At 42.2% G+C, this 21,117-nt stretch overlaps 1 protein-coding gene across 1 annotated transcript in view; it reads left to right on the top strand.

Moving 5' to 3' along the window:
* Positions 1-19,688, top strand: part of adamts6 (ADAM metallopeptidase with thrombospondin type 1 motif, 6) — a 66,240-nt gene extending 46,552 nt beyond the window's left edge. The window contains 9 exon segments of the mRNA XM_029280186.2: positions 162-242; positions 2,553-2,716; positions 5,266-5,404; positions 7,781-7,910; positions 11,169-11,373; positions 11,459-11,635; positions 15,019-15,156; positions 15,158-15,176; positions 17,072-19,688. Coding sequence (XP_029136019.1) covers positions 162-242; positions 2,553-2,716; positions 5,266-5,404; positions 7,781-7,910; positions 11,169-11,373; positions 11,459-11,635; positions 15,019-15,156; positions 15,158-15,176; positions 17,072-17,181 — 1,163 coding nt within the window. The 3' untranslated portion in view covers positions 17,182-19,688.
* The last annotated feature ends 1,429 nt before the right edge of the window (positions 19,689-21,117 follow it).

Genomic DNA, 21,117 nt, shown 5'->3' on the forward strand with positions numbered 1-21,117 from the left:
TTTGGGTGTTTTGGAATTTATCCTATAGGTACTCCTTCCCAACATGATATTTAACTTTCTGTCTTCACCGTGTTGTTAAAAAAAAACCCAACAATGTCTCATAGAAATGAGGCCTTGGAGAAGGAATACCACCTTAACGATCCCCGTGCTTTGTCTCGCAGGCTACATGGAGGTGGTTCAGATCCCGAAAGGATCAGTTCACATCGAGATCAAAGAAGTCGCCGTATCAAAAAATTATATCGGTAAGTGTTGGCCAAAAACATGATGGTTACTTCTCTTCATTGGATTAATAAGCACTTATCGGCTTTATTTGTATCAGCGAAGCTAGCAGCATGGCTCCAGGGACTGCAGAGTTGGTCCGTCCAGTACTTTGGTCCAGTACTGACAGAATAGCTGCTCTACTATTGGATGTGATTGCCGCGACTATTGTAGGAACATTCATGGTCCAAAGAAGTTGAGTTATAGGATCCGTTGACTTTTCCTGTAGCATCACGACACCTGGTAAAACTCTTCCAAAGGGATTGTGACTGACCAAATATTTGCAAAACAATTCAGACTTTGTGTTACATGCTAATTAACAATTGTAGCGGGGCGCCGGATAGCCTAGCGGTTATGGTGCACGCCCGATGTACAGAGAATGTGGGCCAAGGGGTTCAAACCTGGCCTCGGCCCTTTGCTGCATGTCAACCCCCCCAACTCTCTCCTTTCCTCACTCTTCAGCTGTCCGATCAAATAGAGCCAAAAGCCAATATCCAATTGTCACCATGACAACGATTGGACGTTAGCATGCCCTTACATGCTAAAACTATGATTGGAGGTAATGTCATTGTGAGCATGTTAGCATGCTATTTAACAATTGTTACAGGGCGCCGGTTGTGATGCAGCCCCATGTAGAGAAGCTGCAGTCCTTGTCGCGGCGGCCGGGGGTTCGAATCCGGCCTCGCCCCCTTTACTGCATGTCAACCCCCCCCCCTCAACTCTCTCCTTCCAATGTTTCCTTTCACTCTTCAGCTGCCCTTTCCAATAGAGCCAAAAGTCACCATGCCAACAATTTTGAAGTAAGCATGCCCTTACCTGCTGAAACTATGATTGGAGGTAATGTAATTGTGAGCATGTTAGCATGCTGACATTAGCACTTAGCACAAAATGCTGCTGTGTTACAGTGTAGTCCCACAGGCATACTAGTGGGACTATGTTTGGTTTCAGTTCCAATCATCATCAACCTCAGCAGACCCCGCAGCTCACTGCAGAGTGATGAATTGACAATTTGCAACATCAAGCTGTTTCATATTATCTGTTCAGTTCTGTGTAAACCACATTTTTAAGGGGTAGGGGTTTTTCCTCGTGTCTTAGTCAAGAGCCAATTAGAGGATGCCATCGTTTAATCTCCTGTTGCCTAATGCGAAGCCATAAAAACGTTGAGTCTGTAAAATAAAACCTCCCCCTGAAACCTTTGCACGTGTGATGGCCATCTTGGCACCAGACTCCTCCGCTCTGTTCCAGACTAAACAGAAAATACTACTTTGCAACACTGGAAGCATCAGACCCAAAACAATCACACAACCGGATTCAATCAAGCCAGCTCTGTGTCTTTTCATTAACAACAGAAAGACATGTGACAGTGTGTCGAATTTATAGCGGATGGTGTTGATGGAGGGCTTAAGTAACACTTTGAACCGGAGAGCTGCATGGGATTTATAGGGCCGTGGTGACAGCTGCCTGCTCCACCAGGATTATGGGGGATATAATGTCTATATATCTCAGTTAAAAGAGCGCAATTTTAGCTATTTTGTGGGACTACTCTTTTCTCTCCAAGTAATTTGTAACTGTTATGAATTGTATCTGCGACCCCAGTGATTCTAAAGATATTTGTCTTTTGCAGCATTGTCTGGATCCTCGCTATTTAGGTCAGCAAAGTTAACATCTTTATGTTTTATTAAAGCAAAAACTGCGTCAGACGAGATAAAAAAAAACTCTTATAAAGACTTTAAAAGTAAAAGAATAACAATGCTCTCAACCAGAGCCAGATGTGCAGAATTTATTACGACGAGGGATCGTGATACGTTAAAGAGGAGTAAACTATTGTTCATCTAATCTGCGTAAATGCAGCAGAGGGGGAATCTGCAGCACGAGCCAGGGAGACAGAACAGCCAGCGGTTGGATCGCTTCTCCTCAATTTGGCCCCGTTTCAACGCAGAGAAAGTGGATATTTTCAGATCTGTTGTGCTTGGAGACCGGCTCTTGTTTTGACAACCAGACAGAGAGGTATTCACGAGAGTCGTCCAAGCTTTCACCTGAAAGTGTGTTTTCTTTCTCTTCCTCAATTAGACGTATGTACATGTCGACACACATGAATGCCTTTGTGTACAGGCTTTAGTGTGTGTTTCTGCTCAGTCTTTGGATGGATAGGGAGCCGTCTATGACATCGAGGAGGCTGAAAATGATGATGATCGTCTCCACCTGTTGTCTCTGCTACTGTTGCTGTCTCTTTGGATTTCATCCTTCTGAACGTTTTTTTTTTTTTTTCTTTCTTCTTTTCTCTGATTTCTTAGCTCTTAAATCAGAAGGGGATGATTATTACATCAACGGAGCGTGGACCATCGACTGGCCCAGGAAGTTTGACATCGCCGGGACGGCCTTCCACTACAAGAGACCGTCTGATGAGCCGGAGTCTTTAGAGGCGCTGGGAGCTACCACTGAAAACCTGTTTGTCATGGTAATACAAAATAAAACTTCATTGTACACAATGCACAAATAAAACAGCTGACTGTGACAAAACTACAGTCTTGATGTTTCCTGTAGAGTTGGAGGAGCTTTCCTGTACTGTTTAACTTAAAAAATAATAATAATAATTAAGAGCCTCAGAACTCCTCATCATAGAAACACAGAAGTCTTTCGGACAACTTAAACCTGCAATTACTGATTTTTTTTTGCCAGTTTTAAAGCCTTTGAAAGGATCTGTAAAACACGACTCTGCCTTGGAGATCTCTTATTTATTGTGTTTCATGTTACACAAAGCAAACACAGCAAAGAACATGACAAACATCTCCTTGCCCCCCATATCATCTACATCAGGGATGGGGCAACTTTGGTCACAGCAAGGGCCACATTCATTTAGCTCTCACTGCCAGAGGGCCAAATTGTAGTACACAAAAACGATTTCAGTCAATTATGTCTCAAATTTAACTCAACATATACCAGCGATCAAATATTATTATGGACATATTTCTGGTTTTCATGATTTCATGGCAGATTTTGTCATGTTTTCTTCATGTTTCCAATTAGTTGATATGTAAAAATTGACCTGAGGGGCCACGTTGAGGGTTGATGGGGGCCGCCAGTTGCCCACCCATGATCTATATCCTCTAGCGTGACCCTGTCATATCAATCCTTAGTTAGTATTGGAAACTTGTTGGGGCAAAAAAGATTCATCAATACAATTCTTGTTGGAGTTGTAATTGGGTATACCTGAGCAATCTGTTCAATATGCACCATCCAGTTGTTCTGTTTTTGGTCTCCACCAACTCCTGATGGAAATTGTGTGCTTTTTGGCTGCTTAATGCTCCACTTTGTCCATCAGCCAATCGCTTTCTGGGTCTGACTGCTGTTTGGTTCTGAGCAGGTCGAGTTTTTAAGGCTTGTATTCAAAAACAGGCGCTTGCTTTTGCCTCGGTAATAGTGACCATAACTAAAAGATGACTTGAACAATGCTAAGAGGTTTTGTATAACTGAGGGGGAAACGCATATTTTTTTACAAAACACAAAGCTATTTGATCCATTATTTGTACAAAAAAAATGACCTAGACGTATTTGTTTTCTAAATACCGCAGCCAAATGTGGCCATTGGACAAGCTGGTGGGATGTGGCGACTTAAGTTCGTTTATAAAGCACCTTCTCTTTTTGCATTCTTTGTATGGGATGGAAATAACATGGTTCTGCATGTCAATCAAATGTTTCTGGACTTTTTTCTCGAGAAACAGCTGCTTGCTGAGTCCAGGAATACCTCAGTGAGAGCATTGAGAGTAAAACCCCCCCCCAAAAAAACAGCTAAACAATGAGCTGAAATTAAAACTGAAGCTGCGTAAAGCTGATGGGAAGCTTCAGATTCAAGTGATGATTATTTTCTCATCAACACAACAAAGTGACCGCTTTTACATCTGGTGGCTAATAGCAGCTTCTATGACAATATCAGCCGCCTTTCCCCTAACATTGTCTTTGCAGAAAATCTCACTTTCCAAATATGTTCGTCAACTTCTCGGTCGTATTGTGCTTTCTAACATGTGTGAATTATGTTGGGCTACTTCTCAACATCTGGAGGATCTAACCTTGTCTGACCCCTCAGCCAGCGGTTTTGGGTTAAAAGATATTTACAGTAAATGTGGATATTGAAAAGAATAACTTTACTTCATTGGTTAAACGTCTGTGTTGTTGCATGTGCACATCAAGAAGTGTGACTGTACCTTTAACTCTGCATGTATGTGTGTGTGTTTGTGTGTGTGTGTGTGTGTGTGTGTGTGTGTGAATATGAGGCAACTGAGCATTTTCTTGTCGTAATGCTTGGCGGTTTTCTGCCTCGACATGCACGCTGAAAATACCAGACCACACAGCACCACTGGAATAGACGCGCAACCGGCCGCTCGACCACTGGCCATTTCTCTGTGGCTTGCAAAACCCGACTCCCTCAGACTCCCTCAGATTCCCCTCTGCATCCAGCAGACTAATCTAAACCCACCAGAGACTCCCTGATCTGGACTTAAAACAGCATTTAAAGCAGCTATATCGTTGTATTTTTATATTAACAATGGTTTAAACGACTGCGTAATGTGAAAGAGGTTGTTAGCAGTGATTAACCAAACAAGAACTGTCTCATGAATCAGCTGTTCCCTTCGGAGCGTTCAAAGGTCTTAGCCTCTTCAAACTCACTGTTTAGGTTGTCTCCGTCTTTTGTTCTGTCTCACACCTTTCATCAGCTCTTTTAGGCCATATAAGATATATGAAATCTAAAGATAGTGACGTATTTGGTAGTTAAAGGTCCATGATTTCTATGAATTGGTAAAGAGTAAAACTAACAGAAATAAGTGTAAATATTGCACCTAATTTAAAAACCCATGTTAGCATTATGCTGTCTTAAAATGTTGTTTAAGTCAAGTCAAGGCTGGAACTATATGACTATAAAGAAGTTATTTTTTGTACCAACATGTACTTTCTCCTTCCCACTATTGTTCCTTTCTGTCCTCACCTTCTGTGTGCTGCTTTCCTCTGCAGGTCCTCCTTCAGGAGCAGAATCTGGGAATCCGATACAAGTTCAACGTGCCAATCCAGCGGACAGGAAGCGGAGACAACGAGGTGGGCTTCTCCTGGCACCACCTGCCCTGGTCTGAGTGCTCGGCTACCTGCGCCGGAGGTGAGTCACCTGCACAACACCTCCCTGCAGAGTCCGTCCTCTTACAGTATCAAACTTAAGGAAAGGAATGCAGCAAGTCACCAAGAAAGACAGAATAATGCTGGCATGGTACCAACCGTGCAGGAGAACTGTTTTTTATAAATGAAGATTATCAGTTTCTTTTTGGTACGAGAGAGGAATCCTCTTTCTGTCGACCTTCGGCTGAGCTCCTGTGGCCCTCCGAGCATTCTGCTGCTGAATACCACAACATGCTGCGGGTGTTTAAATTCCTCTTTTGAATATTTCTAACCTTCTCAAATATTTAATGCCTCATATAATGTGTGTGTGGTGTCATTCTGTAAATCTTCCCCAACCAGTAATTACACAACTGCCGAAAGAGCCGTGTGTGTGGAAACCCAGTATCATAATTTGCGATTGGTTTCCAAAATCATTACTTTAAAGCTGGAGATTCAGCCCCCTAATAAATTCAATATGTATATTTTCCATCTTTCAGCCAGAGTAATGAATACACTATCATTTCTGTGAATGAGCTGCTCTGCATAGCTTCTGGTTTACCAGCGCTGCACACAGATATACCGGCCGCTCTACTGCAGCGCTTGTCCTACAAAGTCAAACATTTAAAAATCTGAAACCGCAGTGAAATGTTGACCATGGCCCTCAAGAATGACTAAACCAAACCTTTTAGCCCAAAAGCAATGGGTTTCATGTAACAATAAATAGTGTCTCTTCCCAGTTGTCAAGTGTGGCCTGGACGGGTTTGTAATATTTAGTAAAAGCATGACTGAATAAGCATGTGGCTTTCTGCGAGGAAGGATTTTCAAGACGTTTGAAGCTGAGGAAGGCGGCACACATGTTCTCCTGTTTGGTAATCAAGCCTTTTGCTTTATTGATTTATTGTTGATCTTAATGATCTAATGAGGGGGTCTGCTGTTTGTGTCTGGCCGGGATGATTTTTAAACTACAGCCTGATTGAAAGTGGATTCTTTAGACTTCACTGCTACAGTTCTTGGAGAGTGGCTTAAAAAAACATGAAAAATGTAAACCTTTCTCTAAAGATTTTCTAAGTTTTCTAGGACAAATAACTTTTTTTAAAAGTTGGGTTCGGTAAAAAGAAGATGCCTTCGTCCATCACCAATCGCTAACAGTCATGGACAACACAATTCAGTGCAGCTGTTCACTTATAGTCTTCATGAGTCTAATTTTCAACCCCTGACTCTGTATTTAATCCCACTGTTCCTCATCTGTGGTGTAAAAACAGAGTCAAAGTAAGTGCTTTTGTGTACCCTTTGTACCCCATTGACCATGATGTCACAGCAACATGGCAGGTCGTGATATGTTTACCTGCATCCGACTGAGAAGCTGTGCAGCTGACATCAAACTTCAACAGAGCAGAGAGCGTTTAAACAGTCAAAATACTCCAGTTTCAATTCCCTAACTCGCTTTGCCAACCTCTACAGTATCACCCCTCTGCACCTCCATCACAGTTATATATGTTGTGTGTTCTCATTTTATGAATCGGGTTGTAATCGTCAAGCCGGCCATACTGTTGTTTATATGTACAATTACCCAGCTTATCGCTTATTTATCTGTGACCCGAGTGTCAACGACTTTTCTATTAGCCTAAGAATATAAAGGGTCTTGTCCTACTTTTATTCAGTAAGCTGTTATATAATTATACACCCATTAGTTATAGCCAGCTCAGCTAATAATGAGGTGTAGTTTAATAAATCACTGCAGTAATAAAACCCATGAAAAACAACAACTGAAACTCTGTTACCCCATGCCTCGTACTCCGACTCCAAACTGTAATTCACTCTAAACACAGATGGGTAGATTTTCTCTACTTCACACACACACAAATACACACACACACACACACACACACACACACACACACACACACACACACACACACACACAACGTCCATATCTCATTACATCTGCCAGACAAGTCTGCTGCAGGATCTGTCCCACGAGACCCCAAACAGACCCTTTCTGAGTTGGTATGACACACACACACACACACACACACACACACACACACACACACACACACACACACACACACACACACACACACACACACACACACACACACACACACAGTGGGAGGTGTGACACTGATACGGTAGCCCTCGTTCTCTCCATTAGAAGCCAAAGTAAAGAGCTCTCTGCTCTGTAAAAGTGATTTGCCAAGATATCCTGCAAAGAATCAGGAATTTACATGTCTGGATTTACTACAGACTGAAAGCGATACCATCCCCGCTCAAACACAGCGCTCCAACACGACAGGCCGGCTTCCATGTTTCCTGAGAGCGAGGGGTTTAATGTGCGAAGATCAGCTGGTCCTTATTGATCGGTGTTCTTCCTCTGCAGGCTCCCAGAAGCAGGAGGTGGTGTGTAAAAGGCTGGACGACAACTCGGTGGTCCAGAACAACTACTGTGACCCCGACAGCAAACCTCCAGAGAACCAGAGGGACTGCAACACTGAGCCCTGTCCCCCAGAGTAAGTGACACCCACTTCTAACTTCTAACTTTTTGATGAATAAATCATTTGAGGAAAAATATGCCAATCACAAATTTCAAGATCCCAACAACAGATCTCCAGTAAGACTTCTTTCTTTCTGTCTGTCAACAACATAAATCTTCAATTTGACTTTATTTAACCAAATAAAGGCAGAAAAACGTCACAGTTCAGTATCTGGAAGCAGAGGAAGTTTGGATTATTTCTTTCAATATTGAAAAAAAACTAGATTACCTAAATGAACTTTAGTTGTTTTTATGTTGAATTATATACATTTTTTGTATTTTTAATTTTTCCCCCCCCAGAAGTCCTGCGTCATTCAGCTTAATGTTTGCAAGTAGCCTTTTTTCAGCATCTCAAACCTGCATTAACTTATATTATAACAACTTGGGGACAATTCCAACAAGCTGGAATCACTATAACACACTGTATTATCACCATACCACCAGATGATAAAAGAAATGTTAGCAAACATTTACCTCACATTCAGCTGGTGTTACGGTTCATTTAAATGGAGCTCCACCAACTCCTGGGAGGAAGTGTTGTGTTCACTTTCTATTGCTGCCCTCATAATCTATTTGTATTTGGCGTGTAGTAAAGAGTGTTCTGAAAGGTCGTTTTTGCCGAATACAATTTGTAAAAACTGTTGACGTTTAGTAAGAAAGTAGTAATCTGTGAAACCTTAGCTGTATACCCTAGAGGTGCTTAAATGCTCCGTAGATCTGAGGAGGACTTTTAAAGACGATTATTTTATTAGTATGTCTCGGTGCAATGCCGCTCACATTACTCACACACACATTTCAACCATTGTTGATGTGAAGATATTGAGTATAGCAGCTTTAAGTTTCCAATAACAACCCTCCATAAAAGGAGACTGACTCATGACATGAATTCACCTTCAATGAGCCTTAGTTTGCGAGATGTGTTTGGAGGAACATAATAAAATAAAATGGCAGTGATTTATAACTTCATGTGTTAACCATTTTGCAGAGTTTGCCTCGTGCCAGAAATTAGAGCCTTGAAAATGACCACCTGTGTTTGATTGTTTTGGCCCTCCTCTACCAGTCCTCGAGCAGAAACACACACGTATACAGGTGGAACATGAACTTGTGTTTGGTGGCCAAATGTCTGCAGCTTAAAGCGCGGCCAGACTAACTTCAAACACGTCTGGAAAAAAGAGGGATTAAATGCATCGGGTTAATTAGTTTCAGACTATCTGACAATTATTTGTGTATTAGAGTGAGTGTTGGTTTCAGACGAGAAAAAAAGGCCAAAATCTACTGTATAAGTGGTAATTTGTTTTCATACATTTAGACTGCAGTCTCGGGTTATTTATTTCCCCATGTGTACTCAGCGGACGCAGACTTGTGGTATCTCATTTGTTTTGATTAGTACTTGAAGGCTATTGCAAAGCATGTGTGTGTGTGTGTGTATTAGATTACATTACACACAAGATAAGTGTGTGTTAAAAAGGGCTAACACCCCCCTGTGCAGCCCCAGCAAAAAGGCAGACTAAAACGAGACCATGTAAACACGATTGTTTTAGAATAGGCCGGGGTTTATGGGCTCGAGTAATGAAAGCTAACACAGATGTTTGAACACGTCGTTAATTCTGTATACATTCCTTCACATGATGTAATATCTCACAGGCTGGATGTGTTTAAAGGGCTGTTGTCTGGGCACTTTTATGATATTAATTCTAAAGTCTGCAGACAGAGAGTTGGATAAAACCGGGTCTGATTTTGGAGGGTTAAAAGATCAGAAAGCCGAGAATGGCATGGCACAGTTATGGCCATTTCAGAACAACCCGGATGGTGACCTGTCTGTTTGGTAACTTGCATAATGTATGACAAAATCATGGTTAAAATGTTAAAATCAACACAGTCCATCCAGGTGTTAATCTTGTGTCTGAAATCATTTTTTAACGTTTTTGTCTCTGGCGGTAACTTCTGCGCTTTTTATTATTTTTATTTATAAGCAATTAAAAAAAAAAGTGTCTCTTATGGCGCTAAAAGGTAACATTCTACTGAGGTTATAGTTTAAAAATGTGTAAAGTAACGCTTATCTTTCTCTATGAGAGTAAGGAAAAGATTGATACCACCCTTGTGTATGTAAAACGCTGAGTAAGTGGTGCTAGCTAGCTTACACTTGCTAGCACCACTAGCCTAGCCAAGTCACGCCAGGCAACCTCATCTTAAACCACAGATGTTTTTGTTTTTTTCCCAATTACTGTTTGTGTACGTGTTAAACTAATGAGATTCAATGTGTCAGTAACACAGATAACACAAATATACCCGGAGTTACAGAGCCTTATGCTAATACCCTCAGACAGTATGACTGGCTATGCTGGCTCAGTTAGATTAGCATAAATGGATTAGCATAAGGTGAAATAAGGTAAACTCCAGGTAAACATAACATTAGTTTTTGTTTACCTGGAGTTCAGTGTTATTCCCACTGCTTTTTTTCTTAAGCTAAGCTAATTGTCTCCTTGTTCCTGCTAAATACTGAACCTACAGATTTATTTAAGTGGTATAAATCTTCTCATCGAGCTCTTGGCAAAAAAGTGCTAAACCTTTTTTTCTCTTAATACAAAACTAAAACCAGAATTGATATAAAAACTTGACTTTGACAACTTTAAAAGCGGCTCTTCTTTGTTGCGCTTGTCTTTTGGCACTTGACTGCCAACTGTAAGAGACCACCAGCAGACGTGTGCATACACTGTACATGATGTGCTGCAAATCACAAACACAACACAACCTGTTATTTAAAAGTCTCTCAGTAATAAAAGTTAAACACAGGCCTCAATGTTTTACTTTAATTTCACTTCAATTTTCTACGCTGGTGGTGCATAGGTCCATGAATCAAAATACCACCAACCTCTGGACACAAGATGAACCAATGGCTTTTGTTGGCCCCTAATGATCTCTGAGTTTCTCTACCAAAACCAGAAACGTTCTTTATGTAATATGATAAATATTTGCCAACAGCTGTCGAAGATCTGCCCAAGTAAAGTAGTCTAAATGTGAGATTTCGACAAGTCAGCTTCAGATACTTGACAGTTTTGAGGGTCAGAACTATGGAGATATTTGCTAGGGTGAAAAAGCAGCTTGAAAAATTGTCCACTACCTTAAGAAAAAAGACTTGCAACAACACATACTGTCTGATCACTTGAGAGCTGTTAGACAGAGCTCACTGTTAGCTGTGGCTTTTCTGTCGTAACTCTTTTTTTTCTCTCCTCAGGTGGTTTATCGGCGACTGGTCAGAGTGTGGGAAGACATGTGACGGCGGGATAAGGACGAGGACGGTCCTGTGCATCAGGAAGATCGGCCCTGCCGAGGAGGAGACGCTGGAGGACACCCACTGTCTGACTCACAGACCCATCGAACAGGAGTCCTGCAACAACCAGTCCTGTCCGCCAAAGTGGGTCACTCTGGACTGGTCAGAGGTAAAAGACAACTAGCTGAAGGTAACTGTAGCTCACTGTGCTGTCCAGATGTTCCACTTACACCACCTCTTTCCTCGCTCTTTAGTGCACGCCAAAGTGTGGACCCGGCTTCAAGCACCGCATCGCCTTGTGTAAAAGCAGCGACCTGACGAAGACCTTCCCTCCCGCTCATTGCCCGAGCCACAACAAACCTCCGGTCCGAATCCGCTGTAGCTTAGGACGCTGCCCTCCTCCTCGATGGATTCCTGGTGAATGGGGACAGGTAGGACTTCTCCCGACATCACAGCCTGATCCAAAAGCAGATAGACCCTTAGGCCCTTTTTCACATGTAGGCTCCTGAAAATATCTCGAGAATTTCAGGCAGACTGCACATGAAATCCTCCTGAGCTGGTTGTTCACACATCCCTCAAAGCGGGAGACTGTCTCTGTATCCTGAAAGGTTGGGGATTATTCTCAAGAGGCAGGACATGATGTAAAAAAATCGATTCAGAAGTGGAGGACAAGGGGAAAAAAGTCAACTATACGACTCAGCTCACCCCTAATTCACACAGAGTGTTTGCTAGATTGTTTGCAGGAAAAACTCCCGCTAAAAAAGCTGTTTTACCAGTTTTTCTAATAGGTTTAAACTTGAATTGTCACAAAGATTATTCTGGATGCCACATGAGACCCTGTCACTTTGATATATATGCATCTCTAATAAGTTAAGGATCTATCTTCAGCATGATTCTTTTTTTTTTTAGCTCTCCAAACAACACAGAGCTGGGTAATCCTTTAAAGGAGATCAACAGAGAGATTCCATGTGTTGGTATTTACACCTGGATACCGAAACCCTGTGACGTCTGCACCAAGGTTGTGTTTGCGTGTTTGTGTCCAAACTCTCCAGCAGACCTGCAGTGTGTTATCAGTGGCAGCAATATCCTCCAGGGTGTTTGAAGTTTATCTGCCTCACTATCACTTCCAGGAACCAGGACTTCAGAGGGAGACGAGCAGTAGCATTCTTGGGCCTCACTCTGACGTGACAGAGAAAAAAAGCTGTTGAGCACTTTACAACTCAGCTGACTCATGCTCGGGAGATGTCGCCAAAAAAAAGTGCGTCAGAGAGAGCAGAAAGTGTACAGAAAGTATGGCTTGTTAGGTCCTTGGATTTCTTAATATTTAAGTGCAAAAGTGGAATCTTTAAACAGACTGTCCGATGTTTAGACGAGGGTTTTTTTAAGGGTGCTCTGCTGTGGTTGATGGAGGTGATGTCATGGTCTTTTGGCTCTGTCGTTCGGGGTCAGTGAGGTCAGAGGTTAAGAGCCAGGCAGTCTAGGTCTCATAACGGCCACATGTGCGCTCGCACGGACGTCAATAACACACCTTTACAATTCAATCAGAGGCAATAACAGTCGTAAACAAAGCAGAGCTGCGTGATAACCTCGGCGAGGGGCCACCAAAGAGCTTCGTCCTCATCTGGGTTAATACCTCACAGAGCAACAGCTGGAGTCTGCTCTTACACAGCACTTTCTCATGCACCTCTGAGTGTGTTTGTGTGTGTGTGTGTGTGTGTGTGTGTGTGTGTGTGTGTGTGTCCTTTCCCTCTATCTCTGCTGTAATTACAAGCCTCGTCCTTGCAGCTCGTCCTCTCCAGAGCATCAGAAAAGGGAGTGAGATTGTTGCCAGCTACCGGGCACCCGTGCTCTCCCCGGGCCAAAAGGTCACCGGTTCAAATCCCACTTAAGTCGCACCACTGACGTACGCCATCTGTCATGGCCGGCAGCGGGTCCTAATAAAGACTCTCTAATTGGGAAGGGATGACATGCGGGGCTCACTGATCTGAGGCGGCCAGAGAGGATCATCGAAGGTGACAGAAAGCCTGCTCGTTCTCTCGTCAGCAGGGAGAGGGGCCAGCTGGGCTCACACCGTCACATATACACAGACACACTTTGTCAAGTGATGTCCGACAGGTGTGCGTTCAGAGGAGAGTCATTTGATGACATCTCCCCTAATTTTGCCGAGCATGTTTTGCCGAAGGTGTGTTGGCAGTTGGCGCGATTGTTTTCGTAGTTGTTCTCTTGTTAAATCCTTTTTACACACGAAGATCCAGTTTTATTACAACTGGCACATTCATAGAAGAAGAAATAAAGGTGTGTGTGTCTGGATCAGGACTACAAACTATTTCATGCGTCAACAAATGTTTTCCCCCCTTAGTTCTGTTGTCAAGGCCACTTCATCCAGTATTTATTTTTCATTACGTTTTTTGCTTCATCTGTTAAAATGTCATGCCAGGAATGACCATATGCTTTTAGTTGCTTTTTATTTCGTTGCATCAAAATTGTATTCTGTTGTTTTGGAGATATCCTCGTTAATAAATCCTAATTAATTGGCGCAGTACTGGGAAAGATCGTTGACATTGATAGACCATTAGGTACTCTTTTTGTTGCGGCATGGGGGCAGGACATTGTTTCAGCAGATTGAAAGAAGAAAACTGAAACTGAGGCAAATATATCATATAGCTGTCAATAAATGTTTTATTTTGACACTTTTTGGGCGAAAACATAAAGGTGTAATTTTTTCTCATTGCTGCAGTCGTATTTGTACATTATTGTTTTGCTAAGTTTTAAATTAAATACGTTTTGAGTTGGAAAAACAGATAAATATAGATGCTTGCAGTTTCAGAAATCACAACACTGAACTTGTTAAGAGGAAAAAGAAACGGCAGAAAGAGGGGAAGACGACGGTATGTCAGAACCAAGCGGTAACCTCCGATGTGCAAAAGTGAAAACAACTTGAGTGTCCACTTTGGGCTGGCTAGAAAACCCAAGGAATCTCCATTACGTCACATATTAAAATGCCAGCAGAATTTAACATCACTTTTCACTGCCTGCTTCAAAAGAACAATTTTTTTCTAGCTTTTTGGAAAGAAAATGAACCATTGGGGGGGAAATGAGTTGTATTGTTTCTGTTTTTCTAGATCAAGGTTGAAAGTTAGTTAGTGTCAGCATTTCCAATATGATGACCGCCATCAGTGGGCTTCAAACTATCATAAACTGATGGATGACGTCACTGAGACTGTGTCCATATTTCCATATTTAACACACTCTATGGCCAAAACAAGCTCACTGAAGTGCACAAAACAAAGCTAGAAGGTTTGATATTAACGATAAGGAGGCTTCAGAGTCAGTGGGAGCAGAAACATTTCCATCAGTCTCGTGTAATAAACTGTTTAAAGAGGAGATCTGAATTTATTCTCCATCTTCTAATTTATCTGTGCTTCTAGCTCTTAACCTGGAAGGACTATATCCAGAGAAATACAGACATTTTTCTGTCCGCCTGTTTCTTGTTGTTGTTGTTTTTTTCATTGAGCAGGTAAAACCATGTGACCAACAGTTGAGCTCGTTCCTCACTGTAAGGGAACACATTGACATAACAGGATGCCGGCCAAATAAGACAAAAGGAAGGTGACCCTGTGTGCCTCTGGGGCCTCATGATTGGTTGATGGGATCAAGTTGTTTGAGTGTAAATGCAGGGATTACTTGGAAAGAGTGTCTGTCTGCATACTGCGACCCAGCTCTCAGGGGTCACAGGAGGAAAGATTGGTCCTCGTTCACCTTGTTGGAAGTTTCAGACAATAATGTTGACTCTGTCTCTGAAATTCTCCCGCAGTGTTCGGCCCAGTGCGGCCTCGGTCAGCAGATGAGGACGGTGCAGTGTCTGTCGTACACCGGGCAGCCGTCTAACGAGTGCGCGGACTCCCTCCGACCGACCACCATGCAGCAATGTGAGAGCAAGTGTGACGCTACCCCCCATCTCCAATGGCGACGGTAAGACATCAAGCACGCGAACATACACACACCTGGGTCCTCTTCACCACTTTTTCCTGCTGCAGAAGGCGGAGGAGTTATACAGTTTGATTGGCCGCAGGTAGGAAAGACCTCCTGTGGTGCTCCTCTGTGGTCAGACACTCCAGAGAGGCGTGCAGGGGGTTGAAGGCTCTTTGATCCATCTTGTAAAAATGTCGAGTTTATCTTTATCAGCATACATTTTATCGCAGTCCCCTATCAGGATCATTTTATTTCCTGACCCTGTCCAGCCATCGTATTTCTACAGCAACGTCTCGACAAGTTGTCAATTCCGATATTTCCTCACACAGCTGCAGGTTTCTGTTTCAAACTGCTAACACAAACACAGCTGTGAATACCTATTGTGCTGTATATTCGTTGCTTACACACAAGCCAGTTCTCTACACAAGTGTCTCTATCTCCGTCTTGACCGTTCTGCTATGACCTAAACACGCTCGGATGACACACTCCTCTACACTTTGCCAGCTACATTAATCTTTCCAGTGAGGTTGGCTCCTGGTCAAAGCGAAACAGCTCAGCCCTCCATATACACTTACACATGATGGATGGCTGTTCAGATGCATCGGGAAGGGCCTTTCGATTAGCCTGAATGGAAAACGTGAGCAGCGTTTACATGCTGGCTAATGGGATTAGCTGTAGGCTAATTGTTCCTTTACGGACAGCAGTGAGGCAACGTCTCGTTTCATTTGGCTCTGAGGAGGCCGGGTCCAAAGCCTAATAAGGGAAGACACTCTGATCGTGATAAGGCATTTAGAGGACTGCCTGTCCGGGGTCCAGCGAGTAGTTTGTGTGAGCGTGTTGAGTGTGTGTGTGTGTGTGTGTGTGTGTGTGTGTGTGTGTGTGTGTGTGTGTGTGTGGTGGGGATGGCAGATAGCCCAGCAAGTGAACGTGGCCAGGATCCGTCTCAGTCCAAGCCTCTGGGTCCAAGTATAGCTGCAAAGTTTTGTTCTGTTGAAGGAGATGCTGGAGTGCTCATGTAGCAGATTGTGCCTCTTAAGCTTACAGTTATATGCTGTTTACATTTTTACAAATTCTGGACCCCAAACACAGGCAATCTCTTAGAATATCCATGGCTATTCCCCTTGTCTTTGCAGGCCCTCCACAGGTGGGAAATGAAGGGTCCTGTATTACTCCCCCCCCCCCCCCCCTATTTTAACTCCAGTCCAAATACTGATTACTGGTGCATGTACTGGGGATTTGGCACAAGTACCCAACAAGAAGTTTTTACAGGACTACAGTCTTTCTGTAATGACTTAATTTGTTTAAAAAAAAAAGAATAAAAAACAAAAAAAAAAAGTTATTGATTAATAATTTTTATCTAGAATTTTACTACATTCATAATAAAAAACATCATCTCAAAAAAGGAACAAGTTTGAGACTTTATCCTGATAACCTTTTCAACATTCAGGATTTAGATTGTTTAATTTGTCATGTGCACAATTAGTTAAAAAAGTTCATGCATTAATCTAACATTTAACAATTCAAACATAAGTATAGATAAATATACAAAATGTATAGTGTAAAGTTGTGAAAGTGTAAAAGTGAACACGTGTCTGCTTGAATTATAAAAAATATAATCTGAAGAACTGTTATCAAACTGTGGATAAAATGCTTCAGCGTCACACACATGGATGATAAAAATAGATCCAGGTCAAATTTGACATGTTGCCAGACAATCAGATGCTGTAATCACTGAGCCCCTCAAGTCACTGGAAACTGGACCGACACACAAGAAGCTCAAACTGGGGTCGGCCTTTACTCACTGAAAAATACAGAACATAAAAGAGTCATTTAGGAAGCTTCATTAATAAACTGCACTGACATTTATTTGTCTTTTTTTGCGTCTCTTTCTGCAGAATGCAAAGATGTAAACAAAGTGGCCTACTGCCCGCTGGTGCTGAAGTTCAAGTTCTGCAGCCGTGCGTACTTCAGACAGATGTGCTGCAAGACCTGCCAGGGCCACTGACCGACTGGAGCACAAGAGCGTGACACAGCGAGAGAGAAAGGCAACGAGAAAAAAACAAAGATGGAGGGAGGCTGATATGGCACTGAAAGGGAGAGGAGACAAAAACAAGGAAGACTGACAGGAAAAAAAATCTGGCCACCAGAGGAAAAGATCTGTCAAAGGAACAAAAGGAGAGAAGTAAAGATTTCCCTGTTGGTCACATGTGCTCCTCCTGCCCTCCATCACGGTGGGAGCCGAACCACTGCTCAGCCCACGACGCTGACACAAACTGAATTTTTAAAAAATATTTTTCACTTCTGTGAAGTGGAACTTGGAAGACGATATGTTGGTGATGTTATTTTTATTATAATAATAATTATTAATATCATTGTTAGTGTTCCTTTGTGCTGGACACATCGCTCACAGAGGATGTTTCCCCCGCAGACGGACGGACAGAGGACGGGGGCGGGGGGGGGGGGGGGGGGGTGACTGTGATGGTGCTATTGGCAGACTTTTGTCTTTGGTGCACTTTTTTTTTTTTTTTCTGTGTAAATACTTTTGCCAATTTTCCGCTCAAATACAGCGACAGAGAAACCCCATCAGTGTACTGTATATTTATTGTACAATTCCAAACAGAGCTGAGTTATTGTCCTCTGATCACGATGTTGTCAGATAGGAGCCTACTGTCATGGAAGGGAATGTAATGTGACTGAAATCATATTCAGTGTCTCTGTGCTGGAGTTAAATATAACATACTGTAACATACATGAAACCCTTATATAGTGTAAGGATTTATATATTATATATGATGTTAATCCAGGACCAGAAAAATACCAAGATTTTAAAATCACTTCTTCTTTCTCCCACATGGGTGCCTTAGTTCCTCACTCGTTAGTCCAAAGTTAGCATCAAGAGTGTGCCTGGGCCGCATGAAACACTGTCACCAACCTGGCCTTTACTAAAACATCCCGTTAAGGAGCTTCCACTTCCACGTTTGAAGGAATCATTTTGAAGGAGCATATGCAATGAAGCAGCGTGTTCGTTGGATCACAGAGCAGTCACTAGTTCTTATTCTTTCACCATCAAACGTTGATTAGCCGACTTTTTTGTATTTCAACCGAAAGTAAAATACGTTTTTGGAAATGTTGATATTTGCCTTCTTGCAGAGAAAAAAAGAGGCTTGATACCAGTTTCAGGCCTGTTAAGAATGAGGCTTTGGGGCGCGCTGGTGGCGCAATGGTTAGGGCGCGCGTCCCATGTGTTGAGACTCTCGTCTCGAGCGGTAGGCCCGGGTTCCCTTTCCGCATGTCATTCCCCGCTCTCTCTCCCTGGTTTCCGACTCTATCCACTGTCCTCTCTCTGCATTAAAGGCACAAAAAGCCCAAAATAAATCTTTAAAAAAAAAAAAAAGAATGAGGCTTTGACGGTTTCTACTGTTATTATAAGGCTCTAAACAGTGAATAGATAGCTTAGCTTAGCGTAAAGACAGGAAACGGTGGGAGGGGGACAGATAGCCTGCCTGTCCAAACCTAAAAAAACATACATTTTGGATCAGGCTGAATCTATTATTATTTTTCAGAGGATAAAACAGTGGATAAACTATAACAGGGATAAAAGGGTGGGGAAAGTCATGAAGAGGGGCAAGGGTTGGAAGTCGAACGTGGGCCATCCGCTTCTGAGATTTTAGCCTCAGTGCATCGGGAGTGCAATGCTAAACTGGCATCCTTATCTGTTTTCTTCGATCATTTTTAAAGGATTCTTTGAATGAGAATACATTAAAAAAAAAACAATAATAAGATGAAAGAATGCAAATACACGTCATTGCATTTCAATAAGATACGGTCGAACTTATATTAAAACACTAGAGAATACGATTGTGGAATGTCTCAACATAAGCAAAACATTTTCATGGAAAACAAACTAAAAGTCAAACTGTTCCAATAAAGTCATAGAAATAAACGTTTGCCACCATTTATGGCATTCCTAACACTGTTTTAACTAAACAGAGAAAGAACATTAAATGAGAGGGCCAGAGGACTACACAGAAAACAATATGGATCTGATACATGATTCCAGCTATCAGATGTAATTTGACACTAACCAAGTTAGCATTAGCCTTTAAGATTACTCCAATTGGCTGTTATGGTTAAATATACATTAGTGGCCAGAGTGACAGAAGCAATAAGGGGAAAAATTTCACCTTTGATTTCACTTTGATGTACACCTTTAGAGACGTTGTCAGCCTCGAATTTTCCCGCTTTTTCCAGTCTTTATGCTAAGCTAGGCTACTGGTTGCCGTTCTAGTGGTATGTGATGTTGGTGCTCTTCTCGTCTAATTCTCTGCAGAGAAAAAGGGAAGGTGTGCATTTCGAAAAACATACTGGCTGGGGCTAAATGTACATGTTTCAGAATCATCATTGCTATGTCGCCTGACGAGGGTCGGAGGCTTCAGACATCTCTCCAAATGAAGTCATCGCCTCTTCCCTTGAACCTTTCCTCTCATTATCTTTGTTCCTCAGTGAAAACACCCTACTCAACGGTGCTTCCTTCTTGATGTTTACTTTTTTATTTCCATGGAGTACTGTGTTTACCTCCTTTTTTTCCTCCTGTTCTGGCTCAGAAGGTTTAAGGCCTTCCCAGGCTTCTGGTGCTATCAAGTGGGTGCTTCCATTCGACCCTCTCCAGTGGGCTTAAAAGTGAGGCTGGATCCAAACAATATGAAATAATACCCTTGTCAGTTTCTCTGTTGGTTAAATGCTGGTCATGTTATTGTTTTGTGTGTATCTGTTTTTTACCTCACACTGGGAAATTTCATTGTTAACCATGTATTGCTGTGGACACTCACCCGGTTGTTACTGATCCCTCTATTCAGGGGACGTGAGAGCCTATTTAACGTCTACACCACACTTTTTAAAGAGGTACAGTAGGAGAAATGTGAGAGACAATGTAGGAGTGTGCAAGAATCTCATGAAAGCTGTTAACAACTAATTTCTAATTTTGCTGCTGCTACTTTTCTGTAGCCACCTACAATATGACAAGGTCGAGCAAGTTTTTATGGTTACCAAACCTTGAACGAGGCAGTTGGGAGAGGACAGTAGAGGCTGGGAAGCATTTGACATCTTCAAACTGCTTGGACTTACTCATCTACTTGGGAAACAGAGCCTCCGGAAACAAACAAAAAAAAAAAAACAGAAATCAATCAAACTGGTACTCATTGCTGTGAACTTGGATGTTTGAATGTCACATTGCTTATACCTGTACCTAAAGTGCAAGAGAATGAAAAAGCATCATGTGATTATTTGTTTATATTTTATATTCAGTATTAATGTTGTACACTGTTACTAAATTTTTTCAAATGTAAATTATATGCTAATTTATTTCGTTGTCTCACTTGTACATTTATTTCACTGCATGCAAACTGAAAATTAGCATAGTGAAAAAATGCAGTGATACAGCCCCTCACCAGCCCCCTTTTTTAAAAAGTAGATACAATAAAAAGAGCAGCTTTTAAAGAGACTATGTGTTGGCGTGTTCATTTGTTTTGACTAAGATGTTTTTTTTTTTGGCTTTTTATGCCTTTATTAAAGCGACAGGACACTGGGTAGAGTTCTAAATCGGTGAGAGAGGAGTGGTGAATGACATACAGTAAAGGCGCCACAGGTCGGATTCAAACCGGGGCCACCCTCTCTGAGGACCACAGCCTCTGCACATGGGGCACACAAACCAATCACCAGACCACCAGTGCCCCAAGCTTGGTGGTGTGAATTTACACTCAGAGCGAGTTGATGAAGTGCTGAAGCAAACAGCTAACCCCGAAAATATGTTCTGTCTGGGTCTTGTTCCCGCAGAGACGTGGGACGGAAGGTCAAAGAACTTGCTGGTGGTAAATCAGCAATCTAGTTTGCTTAGCTTGCTTAATATTTGAATACAAATTTTGCAAAGACTATTCAAAAGATT

This window comes from Labrus bergylta, chromosome 17 (assembly GCF_963930695.1).
Source record: "Labrus bergylta chromosome 17, fLabBer1.1, whole genome shotgun sequence".
NCBI classification, from domain to species: Eukaryota; Metazoa; Chordata; class Actinopteri; order Labriformes; family Labridae; genus Labrus; species Labrus bergylta.